The 27,058-nt window shown below is 32.1% G+C and overlaps 1 protein-coding gene across 1 annotated transcript; it reads right to left on the bottom strand.

Annotated features, from left to right (window-relative positions):
- Positions 1–14,550: 14,550 nt before the first annotated feature.
- Positions 14,551–16,512, bottom strand: LOC140062785 (uncharacterized). Its single transcript, XM_072109114.1, has one exon. The coding sequence runs from the start codon at positions 16,442–16,444 to the stop codon at positions 15,038–15,040; it is 1,407 nt and encodes a 468-aa protein (XP_071965215.1). The 5' UTR covers positions 16,445–16,512; the 3' UTR covers positions 14,551–15,037.
- Between the last annotated feature and the right edge of the window lie 10,546 nt (positions 16,513–27,058).

Here is a 27,058-nt window from a genome sequence, read left to right as displayed (position 1 = left end):
CGTGTACACAGCAAAATTTGAAATTCTAAGCAAGAAAAAAAAATCTTGTTTTAAGAAAAAATTCTTAAAATAAGTATTTTTTTTCTTGTCAAGATTTAAAATTACTTAAAACAAGAAATAATTTTCTAGAAAAGACACATTTTCTTAAATTAAGTTTTGCAATATTCTTGAAAATGCTTATTACAAGAAATATTTTACTTAAAATAAGAAGTCAATATCATTCTCTTCTTATTAAGAATAGTTTTGCTTAAAACAAGATTTGAAAATACTTAATTTGAAAAGTATTTTACTTAAAATAAGAAATCTATATTATATTTATCCCTATCAAGAATAATTTTTCTTAAATCAAGATTGATGAATTATAAAAATTACTTAAAACAATCAATATTTTTCTAGGTAAGACAAAGTTTCTTAAATTAGGTTTTGCAATAGTCTTGAAAATACTTGTTTTGAGAAATATTTTACTTAAAATAAGAAGTCAATTTCACACTACCCTTATCAAGATTATTTTTACTTGAATCAAGATTCGCAATATTCTTGAAAATGCTTATTACAAGAAATATTTTACTTAAAATAAGAAGTCAATATCATTCTCTTCTTATTAAGAATAGTTTTGCTTAAAACAAGATTTGAAAATACATAATTTGAAAAGTATTTTACTTAAAATAAGAAATCAATATTATATTTATCCCTATCAAGAATAATTTTTCTTAAATCAAGATTGATGAATTCTAAAAATTACTTAAAACAATAAATATTTTTCTAGGTAAGACAAAGTTTCTTAAATTAGGTTTCGCAATATTCTTAAAAATACTTATTTTGAGAAATGTTTTACTTAAAATAAGAAGTCAATATCATACTATCTTATCAAGACTATTTTTGCTTAAATTGAGATTCGCAATATTTTTAAAAATACTTATTTTGAGAAATGTTTTACTTAAAATAAGAAGTCAATATCATACTATCTTATCAAGACTATTTTTACTTGAATCAAGATTCGCAATATTCTTAAAAATACTTATTTCGAGAAATGTTTTACTTAAAATAAGAAGTCAATATCATACTATCTTATCAAGACTATTTTTGCTTAAATTGAGATTCGCAATATTTTAAAAAATACTTATTTTGAAAAATGTTTTACTTAAAATAAGAAGTCAATATCATACTATCCTATCAAGACTATTTTTGCTTGAATTCAGATTCGCAATATTCTGATTTTGAGAAATGTTTTACTTAAAATAAGAAGTCAATATCATACTATCTTATCAAGACTATTTTTACTTGAATCAAGATTCGCAATATTCTTTAAAATACTTATTTTGAGAAATGTTTTACTTAAAATAAGAAGTCAATATCATACTATCTTATCAAGACTATTTTTGCTTAAATTGAGATTCGCAATATTTTAAAAAATACTTATTTTGAGAAATGTTTTACTTAAAATAAGAAGTCAATATCATACTATCTTATCAAGACTATTTTTACTTGAATCAAGATTCGCAATATTCTTAAAAATACTTATTTCGAGAAATGTTTTACTTAAAATAAGAAGTCAATATCATACTATCTTATCAAGACTATTTTTGCTTAAATTGAGATTCGCAATATTTAAAAAAATACTTATTTTGAAAAATGTTTTACTTAAAATAAGAAGTCAATATCATACTATCCTATCAAGACTATTTTTGCTTGAATTCAGATTCGCAATATTCTGATTTTGAGAAATGTTTTACTTAAAATAAGAAGTCAATATCATACTATCTTATCAAGACTATTTTTACTTGAATCAAGATTCGCAATATTCTTTAAAATACTTATTTTGAGAAATGTTTTACTTAAAATAAGAAGTCAATATCATACTATCTTATCAAGACTATTTTTGCTTAAATTGAGATTCGCAATATTTTTAAAAATACTTATTTTGAGAAATGTTTTACTTAAGATAAGAAGTCAATATCATACTATATCCTATCAAGACTATTTTTGCTTGAATTGAAGTCAATTCTATTTTAATATTCTTAAAAATACTTATTTTGAGAAATGTTTTACTTAAAATAGATTGTCAATATCCTTATATTCACACAACGGTAGAGCAGTTAGCACTTCAGTTTCAACTGATGAAAGAATCTGGGTAATCAAACTGTTTGTGCTTTGAATAATCGATTGCACTGCAACCACCTAAAGAAAATAATATTGATTTAATATTTTTTATATTCAAGTTTTAATATGTTTAAAAACTAAGTTGTGCTTTAGTTGGGGAGCTATGCAGCCTAACAAAAAAAATGTTATTTGTATACAATGAAATTGGTCACAAAAAAAATGCAACATAAACTTAGAGTGTATAATGCCTAGGCCTAGGCCTAGTACCCAAGTCCTATAGTTACTATAGCTAATAGTCCTGTATATAACAGTACCAGCAAGGCCTAGGAAATAGACGTATTTCTCTAATAAAAAATAGTTTAAAATGCATAATTGTTGTAATTTTAAAGCAAAATGGCTTACCTGTGGAATCTTGTTTCTCTCCTTTAATTTTAGTAGAAAGAAATCAGCATTTTTTATACTATTATCTGCTTGTTCATCCTCTAGTTAGTAGGCCTTCTTGCTGAGCATCAGCAAGATAATTAATATTAAACAATCATTAACAGTATAACAATACTAGAATTATCACTACTACTATCGTCAGTTGATAAATCATCCCCGTTATAATAGTTTTTTTCTTCATTAACTTCGTCAGTCTCCTAGTCTAGGCCTAGTTCTACTTCATCCTCAATTGGCATCCTCGTTTTCTCCAGGCATACTTATTACTGATGTTTCCATCGTCAACTGCAGGAGGTTGCCGATTGTTATACTCGTCCTTAAAATGGCGTCTTATGACATGCTTGTAAAACGAATTGTAAATTCCAAAGCTTGCCGGGCAGCGAACCACCAATTCCACATGTTACTCGAAAATTCGGAGTATTTCCATGAATTGAATTATAATGCCTTAGCAAATAGGGTAGCAAATACTGTACCTACTTCAGTTTACTGGCACCAACTTATCGCTTTTTTTCGGACTGCAACAAACATGTGTCATTATTATTGTCTGTCGTATTACTGTTGGTCCAGACGTTTTACAGATTTGCTTTAACCACCATGGAGGTTTATACCTCCATGCTTTAACGTTGAGCAGTATAATGACCTTATACATTCTGGGTAAAAGGCCAGCGATAAATTTTTGGTTATAGTTGAAAAACAACACTGTGTGTGGTCGATGACCTAGCTCCCGGCGGGATCATGGCCAACGGTTTTTTAAAGTAATCATTCAAAATCTAGAGTTTGTAAGTAAAAGACACCTTTCATCGCAATTTATATATTAAATGCTTCAATAGGCCTAGTAAGATTAGTCTAATATAATGTCGAAGGAAGACGCTTTGTTGAAGATCCGAGAAATAGATGAAGAAATGGCCAACATTTTAACAGGTTCGTAGGCCTAATAATTATATTTTAATCTGCCAGCAGTCTAGGCCTAGCCTGGCCCTAGCCTAGGCTCCTTCCTAGTTAGTAATACTGTAGGCCTGGAACTAGTAGGTCTAGGCTAGCCTACTATGCCTGTACTGACGGACAGGTGTATAGGTTTAGCTTAGCATTTTAGTTCAGACATTGACAGAGGGGACAAATATTGTCGGACCTATTTCAGCTAGGTATAAGGAAGGCCTAATAATAGATAATACAATTTATATAATGTAACAGTTATTTTGTAATGTAGCCATGAAATATCTACGAAGGATTATACTGTATTATATACACATATTCCAATGAGAAATATGACATTTAAAAACACTTCTTTATATTTAATTAATTGTACACACTAAGTAATCCCCGAAGTGATCACATCGATATTGAAACTTTATGTTCTTAACTCTAAATTTAAAAAAAACATACTAAAAAAACAAACAAAAAACATACGTACTGCATAACTAAAATTGTTATATTAAATTTCTTTTTAAAAAACTGTGTTATTTACAATATCTTAAATTATTTGTTAGGTAATTGAAGAAGTTCGAAGGATACTAATTATTACTAGGCAAAGAGGAATGAAATACAAAAGAAAGCTTTTTAAAAAAGTGCTTAGCAAATTTTTCCAAATTAGAGAATAATATAGTTTATTTTGGTATTTTAAAGAGAAACACCAGTCCTCCATCTGGTAAGTACAGTGTATGTTTTTGTACTTTTATCTATTCATAAATAGTTTTATAATGGACCAATGGTAGTGAGGAAAATACGTGTACATATTGTGTACGTATTTTTAACAGCTTGGTTCGACTCAAGCTAGTGTCATGCACTCCTCCCTTTGACAACTAAAATTAAATAAATGACTTATGAATATTAATTTTTGACATATTAATGCTCTCCTGGCCAGCCCACCCTTTCCCCTTCCTTTTACATTGACCACCTACAAAACTGTAGGCTACATTATTAAAAATTTGAGCTACAGTATATCAAGTTTATGTCCATACATTATTCCACTCATTTAAATAAATTTATATAATATAATGTTTTCAATTTGTTATTTTTGGTTAGGTTCAAAGATAACCCATATGTTGTCAAACATATTTGTTGGGAAAAACTCATCAAAAAAAGTCTGCCGACCTTGAAGGTATTTAGTGTTTTTTAAAATTTAAAATACAAGTAACATTATGTACATTAAAAAAAAATATCTTAAAGTGTTTTTTTAAAATAGCTTAAAATTCGAGGTATATACTATGTTTACAATAATTTATTAAAATCAAACAATTAAACAAAATTTACATTTAATTGTATGATTGTTATTATAAACATTGATACGGAATAAAAACATCAATCAGGATTGAGCACCGTTTTGCGTATTGTCTTCCTAAATAGTAATATTAAAAATAAATTTAGACCCTAATAATTTAACTAAAAATAATAGATACAGCCAGGCCTGTCTTTGGGATTGGTATAAACAGGGCAAAGTTTGTGATTAAAAAGTTCAAATGCATATTCCACCCACCCTTATGTCTTATAATGTAAAATTATTCTTACCACCGTTCTAATATTGCGTCATGTTTTTGTGTTTACCGCCCCAGATATAGGACTCTAAAACCACACCGTACCCAATTAGTTGATGATGTTACACATATTTTAAATACAGTAATAACTAAAACTATATTAATCTCTTTTCATTTTTAGGAACATGAATAAAGATCCAGAATCCTGGTCTTCACGCCGATCAGGTAATATGCCGGTATTGCTTTTGGACACAGAAATGGCCTACATTAAAGTTTAGCAAACAATTCTAACTACAAAGAAAGCAAAATTAGATGAGGCTCTAGTTACTCTCCTCTCCACTTTTTACCTTCTAGATTTCGATTATCCAAAATGAAAAGAAGTAGGCCTCACTATTCTTTAACAGTTAGTGATTTGTGATGAAAACACACCTGTACACTTGACAAAGGCTGTTGAATCATCATTAGTATACATTAATAAATTTAAAGACACCTAATAGTTTAAAGCCCAGGTGCGGGAGAAGAATTTTACGAAATTTGTATTTTACCATTTTAATGTTTTTAAGTTTTCTTTTGATGGCATTTTATTATTAATAAAAACAAGTTTGTTTTAAAGAAGTTGTATATATTATTGTACCTAATGTCATGTAAATTGTAGTTCTTAATGAAAATAACAGTATTGTTAACATTATGTTTTATAACATTCTTGAATTTATTTGTTTAAGTAAAATATTACTTAAAATGAGTATTCATTTATCGTTCTTAAAATAAATTTTTAATGATTTATATTTTATAGAATTCTTGTTTCAAGCAATTTTTTTCCCAATATAAGTAAGAATTTACGAATTTTAATTTGATAGAATTCTTGTTTCAAGCAATACTTTTCTTAAAATAAGTAAACATTTACTGGTTTTTATTTGATAGACTTCTTGTTTACTTATTTTAAAAAAAGTTTTGCTTGAAACAAGAATTCTACAAATAAAAATCGGATCTTACTTATTTTAAGAAATATATTGCTTGAAACAAGAAAACTAAAAATATAAATCGGAATATTCTTACTTATTTTAAGAAAAATATTGCTTAAAACAAGAATTCTAAAAAATACAAACCGGAATATTCTTACTTATTTTAAAAAAAATATTGCTTGAAACAAGAATTCTACAAATAAAAATCGGAATATTCTTACTTATTTTAAGAAATATATTGCTTGAAACAAGAATTCAAAAAATACAAATCGGAATATTCTTACTTATTTTAAGAAAAATATTGCTTGAAACAAGAATTCAAAAAATACAAATCGGAATATTCTTACTTATTTTAAGAAAAATATTGCTTGAAACAAGAATTCAAAAAATACAAATCGGATATTCTTACTTATTTTAAGAAATATATTGCTTGAAACAAGAATATTAAAATTAAAAATCGGAATATTCTTACTTATTTTAAGAAAAATATTGCTTAAAACAAGAATTCTAAAAAATACAAATCGGAATATTCTTACTTACTGTATTTTAAGAAAAATATTGCTTGAAACAAGAATTCTACAAATAAAAATCGGAATATTCTTACTTATTTTAAGAAATATTTTGCTTGAAACAAGAATTCAAAAAATACAAATCGGAATATTCTTACTTATTTTAAGAAAAATATTGCTTGAAACAAGAATTCAAAAAATACAAATCGGAATATTCTTACTTATTTTAAGAAAAATATTGCTTGAAACAAGAATTCAAAAAATAAAAATCGGAATATTCTTACTTATTTTAAGAAATATCTTGCTTGAAACAAGAATTCAAAAAAATACAAATCGGAATATTCTTACTTATTTTAAGAAATATATTGCTTGAAACAAGAATTCTATAAAATACAAATCGGAATATTCTTACTTATTTTAAGAAAAATATTGCTTGAAACAAGAATTCAAGAAATACAAATCGGAATATTCTTACTTATTTTAAGAAATATATTGCTTGAAACAAGAATATTAAAATTAAAAATCGGAATATTCTTACTTATTTTAAGAAAAATATTGCTTAAAACAAGAATTCTAAAAAATACAAATCGGAATATTCTTACTTATTTTAAGAAAAATATTGCTTGAAACAAGAATTCTACAAATAAAAATCGGAATATTCTTACTTATTTTAAGAAATATTTTGCTTGAAACAAGAATTCAAAAAATACAAATCGGAATATTCTTACTTATTTTAAGAAAAAAATTGCTTGAAACAAGAATTCAAAAAATACAAATCGGAATATTCTTACTTATTTTAAGAAAAATATTGCTTGAAACAAGAATTCAAAAAATACAAATCGGAATATTCTTACTTATTTTAAGAAAAATATTGCTTGAAACAAGAATTCAAAAAATAAAAATCGGAATATTCTTACTTATTTTAAGAAATATCTTGCTTGAAACAAGAATTCAAAAAAATACAAATCGGAATATTCTTACTTATTTTAAGAAATATATTGCTTGAAACAAGAATTCTATAAAATACAAATCGGAATATTCTTACTTATTTTAAGAAATATCTTGCTTGAAACAAGAATTCAAAAAAATACAAATCGGAATATTCTTACTTATTTTAAGAAATATATTGCTTGAAACAAGAATTCTATAAAATACAAATCGGAATATTCTTACTTATTTTAAGAAATATATTGCTTGAAACAAGAATTCAAAAAAATACAAATCGGAATATTCTTACTTATTTTAAGAAAAATATTGCTTGAAACAAGAATTCTATTTTAAAAAATCGATAAATTGTTACTTATTTTAAGGCAGATACTGCTTAAAACAAGAATGAAAAAAGCAATTAAATTCTTGGTAAGAATATTGTTCTTAAAGTATTATTTCTTGGCAAGAATAATTTTCTTGATAAGAATTTGTGTGATTCTTGTTAAGAATTTTACGATTCTTGGTAAGCCAAAAAGTATTGAAATACGGACAAGTCAAAATTTACTTGTTTCAAGAAATATTTTGCTTGAAACAAGTTTTTTTTTTCTTAAAACAAGAATCAGAATTTTGCTGTGTAATGTCTGGGTTTAGCGTAATTGTAGCTTCTTGTATTATGGTATAGAATACAGAATACAGAATACAGAAATTTATTGGTCCAAAAGGAAATTCGTTTCGTTAGCAAGCTCTCAACAATTAATTAAAAATATATAAAAGTCATAAATACAAAAATACAAGATCTTATAAAAATACGAATGTGACATCAAAAATATTAAAAATATATATATATATATTAGCAGTATTGTATACCAGATCTGTTTAAAACATAGTACTTATTTAGTGGGTGTGTGTGGTCATTCATAATCATGTTAACTTTATGTAATACTCTTTTTTTCATATGTTTGTTGAATAGTTGGTAGGTCAGAGCCAATAATTTTGCCTGCACGCTTCCTGACTCGTTCTAATTTTTCTTTGTTCTCATTTGTAAGACCAAAAAACAACGATATTAAACTAATAGTTAAAACACTTTGCACTATAGCCCTGTAGAATAACGTTAATATAGTATTATCAATTTTATATAGTTTTAGTTTTCTTAAGAAATATAGCCTTTGATTTGCTTTTTTAAACACGGTATTTATTTGAGTATTACATTTGAGACCTTTGTCAATAGTGGTTCCTAAGTATTTTTGTTCGTCTACTTGATCTATTTCTACACCTTTAATAATTAACTTATCATGTCCAAACATTTTACGTCTTGTATCAAATACTATTTCTTTACTTAGTTACTTGAGTAGATGGTCCATCTGTTGGAATAACTCTAACATTATGCGTAGTGCGTTTTTCTAAAGGCTGTTGCGTGGTATGTTTTTTTCGAGTGATAATGCGCTCACTTATCGTTAAGCGTGTGGTCAGTGGCGCGGGTGGTTTGTCTGTTGGGATAACCATAACATTCTGCGTGCATGTGCGTGCAGTTTCCCACGCTAGACTTCTCACTTCGCAAGTGTAGTGTGCATTGTTATCCGTCTGGTCAGCAATCATTTCTAAAACAAGCGAGTCATCGGTATCTGTTTGTAACAATTCCACCCCATCCCTTAACCATACGAGGGTAGGAGCAGGAAAACCTCCACTTGAGTCACATACTAGTTCATACGGATCACCGGTACGAATAACAGTTAATGGTGATACAGCGCAACTTGGGTAACCATCGTCAGGTGGAATCACAATCATCACTGTTATTTTAATAGTTTCAACGTTACCCGGTGGTCCGAACATACAATCCCACTTTCCCGTATCTTCAGCTTTTATATTTTTTATCTGTAGGTTATTATGTCCATTTCGATGATCGCCTATAATATCATATCTCGCACGATGGTCTGGATTTACTGTATACATGAGTCCATTAACGCTAACGATCTCTCCTTCATGAATCCAAACAACATATGCTCCCTTTATATCTAGAAAACAATGTATAAATTCGGTACTCCCAATGCTGGTTCGTAACTGTGCAGATATGATACGTGAATTCATATTCCAAACAACGATCATTATTACTGTAACACGTAGCACATTCATCATACTCCTTCTTGTAATTAATCTCTACGGAATATGTATTTTATCACTTTGTACTGCTAAGTCTCTCAGTTATCTTAATACCACACAACGTCGATTTGAATGACGTAAATGTAATCATTTGCGTATGCGCAAAGTCTCCCCACTTTGAGAACGTGGCCGTAATTTGAAGTTCTAACTAAAACTAATGTTTTTTTTGCGTTGTTTATCTATAAAAAGCACCAAGCATCTGCGCTGGTATTGTCAGTATTACGGCGTTTAGCCAGGAAACACGCGTCACTATTTTTTTAAGACGTTTCTACTAAAAGGTCAATAAACTTTACTCGCCGCACCATGCAGTTTTCTAGGAAGATTGCGGAGAAACACCTTATTTGGTTGGTTTTCAATACTGGGAGAGTTTAGAACGTTACCGGTCATCGTACCTGGAGCACTCCCATGTCCTCTGTATTATCAAGAAACACGCCACTGTTTTCCACAAGAAGGATGATCAGGAAATGGCTGCCCTATTGAATATAAAATCAAAACCACCATAAGCTTTCGAAACTGAAAAACAAAACAAACAAAAAAGCAGGACAACACGGGATCAGGAACTGAACAAGATGCAATAAAATGTATGAAATGTATGGATAGAGTAATATATAAAATACTGTGCTAATTGAAAAAGATGATTTTACAGAGCTTGATAATAGAATGTAATTTTTTTTTTCATTTTAAATGAAAAAACGAATTGACATATCTGAAATAGATAAGTGTCCAGGACCACCATTTTCAGTTTTCTGTTTTGGACAATACCATTGTCACTATTCCTGACCACCTATCCGGTTTCTCTATTTTGGAAGCAATACATTTTGGAAAATCGGATTTCTCTTGGTTGACATTTAAAAAAAAATACAGTATAGCGCCGCCTATCTCTTGTCCTAATTTTGAACAACATATTTATGTTTCTATTTTGATTCGCCAATCCCTCTCCTCTATTGTGGTGATCTCATTCATTGTATTTGACTCGCCAATCCCTTTCCTCTATTGCGGTGATCTCATTCATTGTATTTGACTCGCCAATCCCTCTCCTCTATTGCGGTGATCTCATTCATTGTATTTGACTCGCCAATCCCTCTCCTCTATTGCGGTGATCTCATTCATTGTATTTGACTCGCCAATCCCTCTCCTCTATTGTGGTGATCTCATTCATTGTATTTGACTCGCCAATCCCTCTCCTCTATTGCGGTGATCTCATTCATTGTATTTGATTCGCCAATCCCTCTCCTCTATTGCGGTGATCTCATTCATTGTATTTGACTCGCCAATCCCTCTCCTCTATTGCGGTGATCTCATTCATTGTATTTGACTCGCCAATCCCTTTCCTCTATTGCGGTGATCTCATTCATTGTATTTGACTCGCCAATCCCTCTCCTCTATTGCGGTGATCTCATTCATTGTATTTGACTCGCCAATCCCTCTCCTCTATTGCGGTGATCTCATTCATTGTATTTGACTCGCCAATCCCTCTCCTCTATTGCGGTGATCTCATTCATTGTATTTGACTCGCCAATCCCTCTCCTCTATTGCGGTGATCTCATTCATTGTATTTGACTCGCCAATCCCTTTCCTCTATTGCGGTGATCTCATTCATTGTATTTGACTCGCCAATCCCTCTCCTCTATTGCGGTGATCTCATTCATTGTATTTGACTCGCCAATCCCTCTCCTCTATTGCGGTGATCTCATTCATTGTATTTGACTCGCCAATCCCTCTCCTCTATTGTGGTGATCTCATTCATTGTATTTGACTCGCCAATCCCTCTCCTCTATTGCGGTGATCTCATTCATTGTATTTGATTCGCCAATCCCTCTCCTCTATTGCGGTGATCTCATTCATTGTATTTGACTCGCCAATCCCTCTCCTCTATTGCGGTGATCTCATTCATTGTATTTGACTCGCCAATCCCTCTCCTCTATTGCGGGGATCTCATTCATTCTATTTGATTCGCCAATCCCTCTCATCTATTGCGGTGATCTCATTCATTGTATTTGACTCGCCAATCCCTCTCCTCTATTGCGGGGATCTCATTCATTCTATTTGATTCGCCAATCCCTCTCATCTATTGCGGTGATCTCATTCATTGTATTTGACTCGCCAATCCCTCTCCTCTATTGCGGTGATCTCATTCATTGTATTTGACTCGCCAATCCCTCTCCTCTATTGCGGTGATCTCATTCATTGTATTTGACTCGCCAATCCCTTTCCTCTATTGCGGTGATCTCATTCATTGTATTTGACTCGCCAATCCCTCTCCTCTATTGCGGTGATCTCATTCATTGTATTTGACTCGCCAATCCCTCTCCTCTATTGCGGTGATCTCATTCATTGTATTTGACTCGCCAATCCCTCTCCTCTATTGCGGTGATCTCATTCATTGTATTTGACTCGCCAATCCCTCTCCTCTATTGCGGGGATCTCATTCATTCTATTTGATTCGCCAATCCCTCTCATCTATTGCGGTGATCTCATTCATTGTATTTGACTCGCCAATCCCTCTCCTCTATTGCGGTGATCTCATTCATTGTATTTGACTCGCCAATCCCTCTCCTCTATTGCGGTGATCTCATTCATTGTATTTGACTCGCCAATCCCTCTCCTCTATTGCGGTGATCTCATTCATTGTATTTGACTCGCCAATCCCTCTCCTCTATTGCGGTGATCTCATTCATTGTATTTGACTCGCCAATCCCTCTCCTCTATTGCGGTGATCTCATTCATTGTATTTGACTCGCCAATCCATCTCCTCTATTGTGGTGATCTCATTCATTGTATTTGACTCGCCAATCCCTCTCCTCTATTGCGGTGATCTCATTCATTGTATTTGACTCGCCAATCCCTCTCCTCTATTGCGGTGATCTCATTCATTGTATTTGACTCGCCAATCCCTCTCCTCTATTGCGGTGATCTCATTCATTGTATTTGACTCGCCAATCCCTCTCCTCTATTGCGGTGATCTCATTCATTGTATTTGACTCGCCAATCCCTCTCCTCTATTGCGGTGATCTCATTCATTGTATTTGACTCGCCAATCCCTCTCCTCTATTGCGGTGATCTCATTCATTGTATTTGACTCGCCAATCCCTCTCCTCTATTGCGGTGATCTCATTCATTGTATTTGACTCGCCAATCCCTCTCCTCTATTGCGGTGATCTCATTCATTGTATTTGACTCGCCAATCCCTCTCCTCTATTGCGGTGATCTCATTCATTGTATTTGACTCGCCAATCCCTCTCCTCTATTGCGGTGATCTCATTCATTGTATTTGACTCGCCAATCCCTCTCCTCTATTGCGGTGATCTCATTCATTGTATTTGACTCGCCAATCCCTCTCCTCTATTGCGGTGATCTCATTCATTGTATTTGACTCGCCAATCCCTCTCCTCTATTGCGGTGATCTCATTCATTGTATTTGATTCGCCAATCCCTCTCATCTATTGTGGTGATCTCATTCATTGTATTTGACTCGCCAATCCCTCTCCTCTATTGCGTTGATCTCATTCATTGTAATGTATGGCGTAGCTGAAGATACTGCAAATACACAACAAGTTTAGATGATTGTCAGTTTAGTTCGGTATAGACATTTTAAAGATTAATCAATAAATGTATGATTAAACATTATGTTTTTTTTTAGTACTTAAGTCGGGCGGGACATAACATCAGAAAGCGGGACAATCCCATCGAAGGCGAGATAGTTGTAATCTATTCTACCGTTGCCATAGCTTTTGTTGACATAGTTATTGATACATGTACAAGTATATTGATACAATCAACCCATTTTTTATTTTACTTTATTGCAATCATAAAATAAGGTCATATAATAAAGTTTAACAGAGAATTTATTAGCAATCAAAATACTATTATTTTAACGTTAAATATGATATAAGTTAGAAATCATCAACACTTATCAATATTATTTACATTTACTATACCATTTCATTAATCTTTTTTAACAAATTTTTACAAACACGTAGAAGAAATAAATGTATTTATTTCATTTAATTTCAATCATAAAATAAGTTCATATAATAAATTTTAACAGATAATTCATAAGCATTCAACATTATTAATATTTTTTTAACGTTAAATATCATATAAGTTAGACATCATTAAAGATGTATTGTCCCTTGAAACACACAAAAATGAAGGTCAAAATATACTAAATTTTAATTGGCCATATCAAAGTAATATTAAAGTTATTCACTTTAAGTCGAAAATTCAAGCCAAATACAACAATTTTACGTAATTAACAGCTAAATTAATTTTATTACATTTCGTCTGGAAAATAGTCGGGAGCGAAAGTAAACAAAGATTTCAAACCATGAGTATGCATTATGCATGATGCTAATTAGGATTGTTTACAACTTGTCACGATTAAGAAGGTGTTTTCACACAGATCGCGAGGAAGTTTTATGATTATGCATACACAGTAGCCAAACAAGCGCATTGCATTATGAGATATGTTTTGATCGAAAACTTTGACTGGAAGTCAAAGTTATTTTTTGAACCAAAAAACGTCTGTATTTCAGTTAAATTATTTTTTTTTCGACAAATTTTTTGTGAAAATTAATAACTATTATGATAGTTCAAAATTACCCACTTTTTTTCGAAATCTTTTAATTTTTATTTTTTTGGAATTTGACAAAGGGACAATACATCTACTTACATATACTTATCAATACTATTTACATTTACTATACCATTTCATTAATATTTTTAAAATTTTTTTACAAACACGTAGAAGAAATAAATGTATTTATTTTACTTAATTAAAATCATAAAATAAGGTCATTATAATACAGTTTAACAGAGAATTTACAAGCATTCAAAATTGTATATATATGTTTAGAATTAATGTTCTTTGCCTGATTTGTTTATATATAATTATATATATATATAATTATTATTTTAACTTTAAATATGATAGGTTATACATCATTAATACTTATCAATACTATTTACATTTACTGTACCATTTTTCATTAATATTTATAACAATTTTTTACAAACACGTAGAATAAATATATACATCCACCTATCAAGTCAACTGAAAGCTACCGTAATATATTCACTCGATAATATTAGTTGTTTTTTACTATTATATAGAAAATATGTTGGAAAATCTGTAGCATATATTACTTATTAGATAACACTGTGGTACATGCTAAACATTCATGTCACATTGACGTATCATGTGTTGCTGTGGAAAGCGCCACCTATAGCATTCCAACTATTTTTCAGGCAATTCTAGTTAGCATTGTTCAAAATATAATATTTAACTTGTAGAAGGTAAACTTACAAGCAATGCGTTTCATGTAACAAAGTTTATATAATATACTTACTTTCTTGTATGGTCATGTCTTTAAACAGTACCAATGTACACAATATTCAATACAGTGATTCTGATGTGTTTATTCGATCATTTACGATGTTTACAACCAAAAAAGATAGGCATTGTATAGTTATATCAATACTTATTTTTCTTAACTTTCGCATATATAGGCCGGCCTATATCTGTAGAGTGTGATAGCGATTCGTCATGTTGATAAATCTTGTCTTGATCATCAAACATTTCTACATTTGTGGACACTATTTCACCTGAATGTCTATCTATTAACGATACGCAGTACAAACTCGGCACACTCGGCACCCGTGGAACGTGGTAAATGGTCTCAGTAGTTGCTGTGCTGTTAAGTGTTGTAGTTGAATACGGGCGAGAATAATATTTGTTTTCTGATTCTACTATTGACTCTGTCGATCCACGCATCTTTTCTGTTTCAGGCGTGCCTGTAAATGTCTTTTTGCGACCCTTGGTCCATGAAACAGCCATCAAAATTAAAATCACAAGAAAGAAACCGCACAATAGTCCAAAGATTGTCAATGCGTCAAACATAGGGGGAGATTGCGTGGCTTCCGGGTTTAGGTTTTCTGTTTGGTTTGTATTTTCTTGTGCGTTTGTTACATGCGGTCGTTCTGAGATGTGATCACTATTTGGATCAGTTGACCTACCGTCGTGTTGTGTAGCGTCTGGATTTAGTGCATTCGTAAATTTGTTTATTACGGTTGTGGGGTTTTTAGGATTTTGCGTAGTGTGTTTTTCGGAATGATGTTGCATAGTGCGTTTTTCTGAAGGCTGTTGCGTTGTATGTTTTTCTGTAGTAATTATGCGCTCACTTGTCGTTAAGCTTGTGGTCAGTGGCGCGGGTGGTTTGTCTGTTGGGATAACCATAACATTCTGTGTGCATGTGCGTGCAGCAGTTGGCCACGCTAGACTTCTTACTTCGCACGTGTATTGTGCATTGTTATCCGTCTGGTCAGCAATCCTTTCTAAAACAAGCGAGTCATCGGTATCTGTTTGTAACAATTCCACCCCATCCCTTAACCATACGAGGGTAGGAGCAGGAAAACCTCCACTTGAGTCACATACTAGTTCATACGGATCACCGGTACGAATAACAGTTGGTGATGATAACACGCAACTTGGGTAACCGTCATCAGGCGGAATCACAATCATCACTGTCCTTTTAATAGTTTCAACGTTACCCGGTGGTCCGAACATACAATCCCACTTTCCCGTATCTTCAGCTTTTATGTTTTTTATCTGCAGGTTATAATGTCCATTTTGATGATCGCCTATCATAGAATATCTCGCACGATGGTCTAGATTTATTGTATAAATGAGTCCATTAATGCTAACTATCTCTCCTTCATGAATCCAAGCAACATCAACTCCCTTTTTATCTGGAAAACACCGTATAACTTCGGTACTTCCAATGCTGGTGGTTCGTAAGCCCATTTGTGCAGCTAACATATGTGAATTCATACTCCAAACAATGATCGTCGTCATTACAGCGCGTAAACTATTCACCATCATGTTTTAAATTTCTTAATCCTGCCCTTGTAAATTGTCTTTTAACATGTACTTGTGATGTAAGTTGACAGTTTGTGCATTAGATTATTAGACTTCCCATTTTATACCATCGTGTGACCACACATGTATAAAACATCACAATAGGTCTCTTCTTCGGACAGGATATTACGAACCTCGAATATGCTGTAAACTCCGGTGCTTCAACTTATACTTGTGGAATGTAAAACAGACTAATTTGTTATTGCAGTGCCTTCGATGACGCCTCATTTACCAGGATTTACCAGGATTTAAAAAATCACCTTTATTTTTTCTATATATCTATAGACAAATGGTCCCTTTCAACCTTTCGGCATACATACACAATTAAATAGATAAGATTACCCCAGTTTTCAATATCATGATTTTTTGTTTTGTTTTCTGTTACAGAGTAAAAACTTTAAATATGCAACAGTATTAGTATTATCTCCTACTAGTATCATACCCTTAACCTAACCTTACATGATACAGGCATCACATGTGGTACAAATTAGATGCTGTATTACCATATTGTTCCTGTGATATACTGGACAAATAGTATAGTATGTAGAGATACAGTACTGATAAGGTACACATATTCTTATTTTTGTTTATAATTTAGTTCATCTAAGATTACAATTCTGATTATAATGTTAAACGATCAATGTATTTACCAAGTCAATCAAGTGTTATACTTAGATTGTTCATACCTGTAGTAGAGATGAAATAGGCCTAAATTTAACCTTGTATCTAAAGAATTTATAGGTATATTGATTTAATAATCGATAGGGGATTTATTTACCAGACACGATTTTTTAATACCAGCCAATTAGTGAGATTACAATAATCTCACAATTCCCTGATCATAACAGGCTACTTTTCCATACTATGTTTGAGAGCCATTTTCATAGTTCCGTATCTGAGATCGGTCGATCCCAATAATACCGGGAATTGTTCATGTGTGGTTATGAGTAAGACAGAATGAAAATGAGTAATATAATAGCTAAGCATTGAGTAAAGCATTACCCACAATATATGAATAAAGAAAGGTGTTTATATTACTGCAATCATGTTTTTTCCTGTCAATACGTCATCATTTGAACCTACACTATAGATTCCGATTGAACTGTGTTATTACCTACGATTAAGAGTACATCATAATGTTTTCGTTCATGTGTGGTGTGTGTGTGTTATGCTTCTTTGTAAACAGCCTATGAAGCCAAATCCAAATCTCACCAAACTTAGTCTTAATAATCTCTAAAATCTCGCTGGATTGATATTGATATATAGGGGTAGGGTCAAAGTTCAATGGCACAATCCTAAAGGCTACACATGATTATCAGGACTCAAATGTTAAACAAAAATATATAATATAAAAAAAATATAAAATTAAATCATCATAAAAAGGGTCTCAACTGGAATTTAACCAATGCCTCAACTCTGGCTATTACTAAGTTTAGCGCCTTCAAGTTTTGGAAAGAATCCGGTTTTTAAAACTTGTTTAGCGCCCTCAAGTTGACGTACTTTGGTAAACTTTCGAATTTTGTTAAATGATTAGCGCCTTCAAATTAATGTACTTTGTTGAAACTAATAGCACAATCAAGATAACGTATTTTAGACAACTAAAGTATTTTTGTAAATCAATAGTGAGCTCAAGTTTACACATTTTTAAAAACAAATTAAACGTCATTTAGACTGATTTTTTAACTTAGACGCGACTCTATAGTTCACTATGTTGGTCGGTCTGTCGGTCTGTCTGTCGGTCCGGTATCACTATGCGTTTTAGCACGCGACTTATGGCTGTTGGCCTTGTTGAACTTGGACCTAACTTCTATTTATTAGTTTTTAGTGTAAGTGTAACCAAACAATAGTGCTAATAATACAAAACAATAAAAAGTTTCCGGAGGAAATTCGTAACTTAAACAGTTCCCTTTAGTTATTCATAATTATAACAACTAGATGGTTCGTTCGCGTACCGTCTATGGGTGCCCACAGATGGTTCTCGAATACAATAGAACTGTTGAGTAAGTTTACTTTTCTGTATACAACACCCGACACTATTTCTAATCTAAGCATTTGTCGAAATAATGCGCCGTCTATTTACCGAGGAATTTGAAGCTTCAAATACAGATTAGAATGTTCCATTCATCGCAAATCAATACATTTGTATTAACGTTTATTAAATCTATCAAAATATAATTTTTTTTAAAGAAAATTGGCCTGTCTTCAATAGTATGATTCTGTACTCTAGCTGTTCAACCGGTTTTCCATTATCGTAGGAGCAGATAGGTAAATGCGAAGCATCCTCGTATTATTGTGTGCGGGTATTTTTCAAGATGGACATCCATTAGACAGTGAATACCACGATCGGATATTTGTGGTAAATCGTTAAACCTAAATTCGTTTTGATCGTCAATAACTAATTATCTAACTCAATTTAATTAGTGAACAGGCTTACATCAGGTGGTTAAAATATCAATACCGAAAGTACGAACCAACTTTATATACTATCGAGTAAACATTCTAGAAGTAACGCGCGATTTACCGAATGTTGCCCTTACGTAAATTTATATATATACAATATCGTTTTAGTTTATCAAGACTCTTACTATTGTAAATCATTGGATGGATACAGTATACTTTACCTTCCATCCGGTGCAGAAATCCATGCTTTCGTAATAAAAGATAGCATACTGTAATAGAAAAATGACGTTATTGTTTCTGATAGACGAAACTCCTAACACACTTGATTGTATTCTTGAAAGTTGAATTACACATCACGTGTCGTTCGGTATGTTCTACCTTACGGGCAAGTGATAAATACTGGGCTTTGATTTGATTTGAATTTATTACGAAAATCAGTATATAAAATACATACAAAGTGATAACATATACATTACTGACATTACAAATAAAATAAATTTATAAAAATTTCCAGGATAGCCCAAAATAGCTTATTTCCTTTGGGATCCGTTTATAATCTTCAATGATTTACGATGGAAAAATACAATAACAGTTTATTTTAAGGTGTGTTATTTAAGACAAAGAATAACTAATTGGCAATAGAGAATATTTTATTCGATGAAAGATTGACTGCTCTTTTAAAATGATTATATATATATAATAAAAACATTAACTATTTAAACTTGTGAACTATTTTCACCATCCAATTCATATTAATTTAAGAGTGAGTGAGTGGCCGAGCGGCTAAGACAGTGGAACCGTAATTACGTAGCCATAACATCGGCAGGGTTCGAGGCTCACTCACTCCATGGTTCTGGTGATAGAACGAGTCTTCTCGGATAAGGACTATAATCGTAGGTCCAGTGTACACATCTAGCTCGTGTGCACTTTAAAGAACCTAGTACATCTTTCGAGACGAGTAGGGGGTTACCCCGGTGTATTAGTACATCACAGCCACTGATCACCAACTGGGCCCTTTGGGAGACCAGTCTTTGACTGAAGAGGCTACCCAGTATAAATATAAATTTCAATCAGTCAATCAATCAATCAATTTCTTTACTATTAAGCCGATTTTCCACTAGGCGAATTTGTTCGAGCGAATCGAAAACGTCAGCTTATACCCATGCGCAAAGAAGGATATAGAAGATAGAAACATGCACATGCGTATAAGCTGCCGCTTTAGATTCGCGTGAACAAACTCGCCTAGTGGAAAATCAGATTCAGATAGTCTGCAACGAATGATGTTACTTGCATAGATTGTTGAAAACTGTTGCAATAATTTCGACCAGCAGATCACACTTTTAAATGTTATTGATTTTACTTTTTACAGTACTACATCTTATACTTATATTTAACTTTTACTAATAATTTTAAACCAAAAAAGAAAGAAAGATTGTTATTAGGCCTATGTCCTTATTTTTTAGATTAATGTATAGGTACTGTTATAAAGCGCGGGGACGATTCGTTATGTGTACCAATTCTGTCGAGATGAATCATTTCATTAGGAACTATTTCGTCTGAATTGATATCTATTAATGGCTTATGGTGCAGACTGTCACTAGCTGTTGCTGTGCTACTACGTGTTGTTATATTTGAAAACGAGTGGCGACTAAGACGTTTTATTTCTGACTTGAACACTGCATTTCTCGTTCCACGCATCTTTACCGTTTTGGAGCTTCTGGGTAATGTATTGCTGCGACCCTTGTTCCATGAAATGGCCATTAGAATTATGATAGCAAGGGCGCCACCACACACCAGTCCTATTACTGAAAATACATCAAACATGTCCGTATTTTCAGTTTTCGTGTGGTTTGTAGTGTTTTCTTGTGCGTTTGTTACATGGGGTCGTACTGATGTGTGATCAAAATTAGGATCAGATAACCAACCTTCATGTTGTCTTGTGTCCGTGTTCTGCCTATGATTCGTACCTTCTGCATTTTTTCTGGCGTGTTTTTCTGCATTTCTCATCATTCGCACAGGTTTTTTGTCTGTGATAACCATAACATGTTGCGTGCATGTGCGTGTAGTTGGCCACGCTAGACTTCTCACTTCGCACGTGTATTGTGCATTGTTATCAGTCTGGTCAGCAATCCTTTCTAAAACAAGCAAGTCATCGGTATCTGTTTGTAACAATTCCATCCCATCCTTTAACCATACAAGGGTAGGAGCAGGAAAACCTCCACTTGAGACACACTTTAGTTGATATGAATCACCGTAATGAATAACAGTGGGTGATAAACTGCACACTGGCTCGTCAGGTGAAATCACCATCATTACTGTACTTTGAAGGGCACCGACGTTACCAACTGATGGTCCGTACTTACAATCCCACTTTCCAGTATCTTCAGATTTTATATTTTGTATAAGTAAATTATAATGTCCATTTTTATGATTGCCTATCATATCATATCTCGCACGATGGTCTAGATTTAATGTTTGAATGAGTCCATTGACGCTAATGATCTCACCCTCATGTATCCAATAAACGACCTCTTCAGCTCTGTTTTCCGTTGTAGGCCTAAAACACCGTAGCACTTCGGTATCCCCGATATTTGTGATTCGTCTGCCCATTATTTCAGCTAGCATACCGTCCGTCTTTACAATGTGCACTGAATGTAAACTCAAAACAAGTACCATTATTACAACACCTCTTAAACTATTCATGTTTTTGATCTCTATATTCTTCGACTCTGACTATTAATCTTTTTAACGTGTAGGCTTCTGCTGAAACTTTACATTTGCAGTCGATTCTTATATCCTCACTTATACCTATCTCTTTACCACATTATGCAAAATTACAATTACTCTATTTATCTGACAGGACATTACGAACATTGACTTTGACTTCTGTGCTTGAACTTGTGGAAAGTAAAACAGACGTTTTCTTATTATAGTTTCGATGAATACCACCAGGATTAAACTTATTTTCATATATATATGAATGATCATTTTAATCTTTATTGCTACTGAAGAAGGCAGTATTGACAACGATACGTGATGTTTAGCTATGACCTGAACTGCAATGACACAACTCAATAACATCTGAACAGATAGAGGAATAACTAAAGAAACCCATGTCCTTTCAGTACACTGACTAATCGTTTTAATTTTCACGTCAATCATGTGAATAGTTGTATAAGGATCAGTACTTTTGAGTTATGATATTGTCGTATGATGCTACGTATAACACGGAGTCTCCTACCTTGTCTACCTTGTCATATGCCATTTGACAGGCCCATGACAGTTCTCTTTCTCCATACATCTCTATGTAGTGCCTCTTCATTCCAACTATTATTATAACTAGTTATAATAAAGTGCGACACGCCTTTATGTCAGTTAATTATACTAACTAACGAGCAGTTTGGAACCACATATTGATTTGGGTTTTATTTTTTTTAACCACATCCAACAGCGAATAAACGCCAATTATAGGATGCCTTACATTTAAATATAAATAGACATATAGAAGGTCTAGTGCTGCCCGAAAGCTCTACTAACTTTTCTGGCTGTTTTACTTTATCGTTTTGATTTAGCTTTTCGATTTTTTTTGTATCTCCATTGAGATCCAGCCACTGATACCCACAGCATTGTTATTTTTTCAGTAATTTGCCTTTGGATTAATATAAATAAATATAGACATAAACACACAGTAAACTATACAAAATATAAAGCATATCAAAAATGGTAAAATTATGTAGAATTAGGAACATCAAAACAAAATATCGATAATCTGATCTTTAATATAATTGAATTTTAAAGCTTAACTAATATTTGAATATAAGCCTTTTTAGTTACGTTGATTCGACAATGGGCAAGGGAAAAAGGTCAGTGTTGCGGGAGTTTATTTAAAAAAAAAACAATGACAAAGTTGAAGCATTTGATGAGAAAAATAAAATTGAAAAAAACTTATCCGATTATGAACAGAGGAACTGCAGCATTGCTGTATAATGTGTCTTTAGTTCATTTAAGCTCACAAATCGGCGTTCAAAACTATGTGATGTTGATACCATTCAAAATACCTAACGAATTTAACAAATAAATGTAAAGATTGATAAAAAGTTAGTTGTTCATAGTTGTAGAGATTATGCTTAAATTGATCATTGTAGCTATAAATTCAAATTTATTAACATTCACCTTAACATCAAGGTATGGTTAACAACAACATTTACAAAAATAAACAAAGACATAAAAGAAAAAGCAATAATAAAAGCACTCAATAATGTATTGAGAAAAACAAATCGATAGTTGCGCATTACCGGAGGCGACCTTTCCTGCCAAGCAGCGTATCAGGGAATAGTTGATAACAATCATTTATTATAATCTTGTCGTACTTCGCACAGCCACTAGGCGACTTTTCCATCAAGAATATCATAGTATGTGAGAGCCATTTGTTTAATTTATTGTAAACTAAAATATCGAAATCTTTAAACATCCACTAATATTGGAAATGTCATAAATTTGAACTTTTGGTGACAACGCGTACAATCCATTATTTATTGATGACAATTATGCCACCAATAAGGAATATTTTCCTTCTAAGAAACATATTTCATCTTTATGGTGAAGTGTGATCAAGTAATTAATTATAATTATTTTACATTTTGATTTTAAAAATCACAATGTATACGGAAGAAATAAATTGCTCAAGAATTAGTTTTAAAAAAATGTGATTGAATACATTTTTGTGGTGTACCTCAATCGTTTGATTCATTATCAATATTTTTTAGTCATTGCAGCATAATACAGTATTATTGAGGATATAAAAATGAGTGTAGATACACTGTCGTCTACTCTATTACAATAATACTTTATTATGTTTTTTTTACCGTATTTATGATCAAATAAATACCCCCTAAATAAGAACAAATACAACACAATTATTATCGGCAATTGATAACATATATTAAAAATTGCATCAAAATTCCTGGTCAATTGTAGATCATGTCAATCAATACAGTCTACCTACAAATATAAATGTTTGTGGCGGGTGTTTATTCGCGGAGAGAGTTTATTCAAAACAGGAATAAATATGGTACTTAGGCGTATTTAATTCAACAATATCTTACCAGGGTAGTCCATTTAGCCAAATATCAAATAGCTATTTACTATTGTAAGTTGGTGGTATACATATTACATATTGTGTCGGTTTAAATGGAGTTCCGTATGTGATCGATCGATTCTAATAATACCAGGAATTTTTGATTATGAGTGAGTCAGAATAAAAATGATTAATGGAAGCATTGAGTAAAATATTACTTACAATTTACCAGCAAACAACAGTATATATCAGTAAAATCACGGAAATCGAGACCGGTAGTCAATGTCCAGCAACAAAATACCGTTGTGCATTGAGGTTACCCATTGCTTTTAAATTCCTGATAAATTATGGTATTAATATCGAAGTTTTGATAATAAAATTGGACAAGAGAACACCCTTACTGTTAGTGTTGTAAAAGGATTGATCAGCACGTATTATTAAATCTCCAATTGGTACAACAATTCATCAAGGTAACTTATGATTAAGTATTCTCAGACAGTGTAGCAAATTTAAAATGGATTCTAATCCAATGTAACTGTTAAAACAAACTGTTTTCAGCGCAGCGCATGCAAGTTCACTTGTAGGCCTAGCAAGTAATAGTTAAACCCATTGATTTTGATGATTTGTCAACGGCGGAACATTCCCTACGTATTATCAACAATACTATTATTTATTGATGATTTTGTCAGATTATCAACAGTAATGAAACGTTTAATATACCTGTATATTGAACATTTATCAGTTTATCACAATGCTAGTACTTCTTTTTTCGGTATGGCTACTACTGTATCACATACAATGTACAACATACTTGTCTAGCTGTACAACATAATATGTTACTATTACCAGGGAAGAGTTAAATTACAAATTGTAATTTAACTCTTCCCTGCTATTACAGGATTGCTAGCAACAATTTAAATCTTCTTGGAGACATAGATAAGAAATTGAACATTGGAAAAGAAGAAGGTATTCCTAGAGGAGTTGCAAATGTTACATTCAAACCTGTTACTATCAAACTAAGGAGCATTCCTACTGGTATAGTTAAGTTTAATGATGATTGCTTGCTGGTATCATTTTAGAAAAATGAAATTTACAAAAAATTTTGGAAAAATTACATTATCAAAAGGTATGAAAGTAACCCGAATGTATACATTTGACAAATGGTAAAATAGCATTCAGTGATTGTAGAAATGCATGTATTCAAGTATGTGATATGAATGGTTATGTGATCAAATCAATTGGCAAAGGTGTTTTAACAAACCCATGTGTTATTTACTTGGATGAGTCTGCTATTGTTATTTATGTAGCAGAGTTGAGCATATCATGTGTGTATATGTTTGATATTGATAGTATTGCGCACATTGAGATAATAGGAACACAGACAAAATGTTCCAATTATTCTGGATACTCGGATGTTGCACTTACACAAACTAGAAAAGTACTTGTGACAGATGAAGGAAACCACTATTAATGTATGATAAAACGGACAAGGAACTGAAAGCACTCGTCGAAAACGGGCATGAAGATGGTATGGTGAGGTGGCTACATGCAATTGCAGTTGGTGAGGGTGATAATATTAGAGCAAGTAACCACAAACTACAATTATTCAAAAGTGATGGACATTTTATCAACCGATTTGATAATAAAGAAGATAGAATTACTGTGCCAAATCAGTTATGTATTATTAACCCATGTATGGTTGCTGTAGCAAATAACACTACAATTGACATATTGACTTATGACAAGTATACACAACGTCCGAAAATCTTCAAGTCGCGAGAATTGATGATGAATTACCGTTTCCGTATTTCTCCTGATAACTGAATCTTTTTAGTTACGTCATTGTAAACAATTAGTATAATCGTAAAATCATTTAAATAATTTCTGGATTTTATTTTTACTTTACTTTTGTTTAACAACAATTAGGGTTTAAAAGTGATCTGAGTTGTCGGCGAAAATATCTCATCTGTAGGCCTAAACAGTTGTATTGGCCAATTACATATCGTTCAATTTTCTATTAGTGAATTGTTCTTTTGTTAGGTATATTAGGTATCAAATGTCCTGTTGACCAAATATCAGTCGGATAAACATTTCTTTTGCCGAAGTCACTTCTTTATAGCTTCATTGTAGAGGTTTCACAACATTATGCGCTGTATAGAATAGGATAGGATATGATTATTATTGTACATCGCAGTCAAATGATTTATATGTGTCATGAATTACTATTCTATATATATTCTTCAGAAAAAAGGCAATATAATAGAAACATATTATTATACAGATATTGACTGCTTAGAGGTTAAATATAAGATTTGACATCCCCGAGGGAATGATATTAAGTTCGAGGGAATATATATTTCCCGAAGCGCCAGCTGAGGGAAATAGAGAACTTAATATCATTCCCGAGGGAATGTAATTATGTTATAATTAAATGCAGTTAAATCTAGATTGGTACTGTAAATATTGACCCAAAAAGTCATAAGATTTCGATTTTACTTTTTTGAATACACCCGGTAGACATATACGTTTTTAAGACTATCATACTGTTATGTTATTGGATTGATATGACCAAATGTAGAATAGGACAAAACAGAATACGACAGAAGCAAATTTCCCTGAAGTATGATAGAAAATAGAACTACTTGTGGTGTACCTCAGTCGTTCGTTATCGATCATTGTTAGTCATTGTATAATACGGTACAGTTTTAATGAAGATAAAAAATGCGTATATGATAGACATACCGTTGTCTGATTACAATAATATTATTATTTTTTATTGTTTTTGTCTCTTTCCCATTTTGTTTATTTATGTGTATTTATTGGGGCGTTTAGTTTTCAGGGGGGTCTTTTGGGAGGCGTTTAATCAAAATGATGTTCTATAAGGGGGAGGGGCGTTTATTCGAGGGAGGAGTTCATTTAAATAATTAATTCGAATAATATTTTACCAGGGTGGTCAATACCAAGCCGAAGCTCAAACTTCACTTTACTATTATAATTAGTGATATACATATTCATAATGCATCGATTTAAATGGGTTCCATGTGATCAATCGATCCGAATAATACCGGGAATTTTCATTTTCGTTTTTATGAGTAAGACAG

The sequence above is a fragment of the Antedon mediterranea genome, chromosome 11 (assembly GCF_964355755.1).
Source record: "Antedon mediterranea chromosome 11, ecAntMedi1.1, whole genome shotgun sequence".
Taxonomy (NCBI): domain Eukaryota; kingdom Metazoa; phylum Echinodermata; class Crinoidea; order Comatulida; family Antedonidae; genus Antedon; species Antedon mediterranea.
The sequence above is the reverse complement of the archived record's forward strand: the minus strand, read 5'-3'. Positions and strand labels throughout refer to the sequence as shown.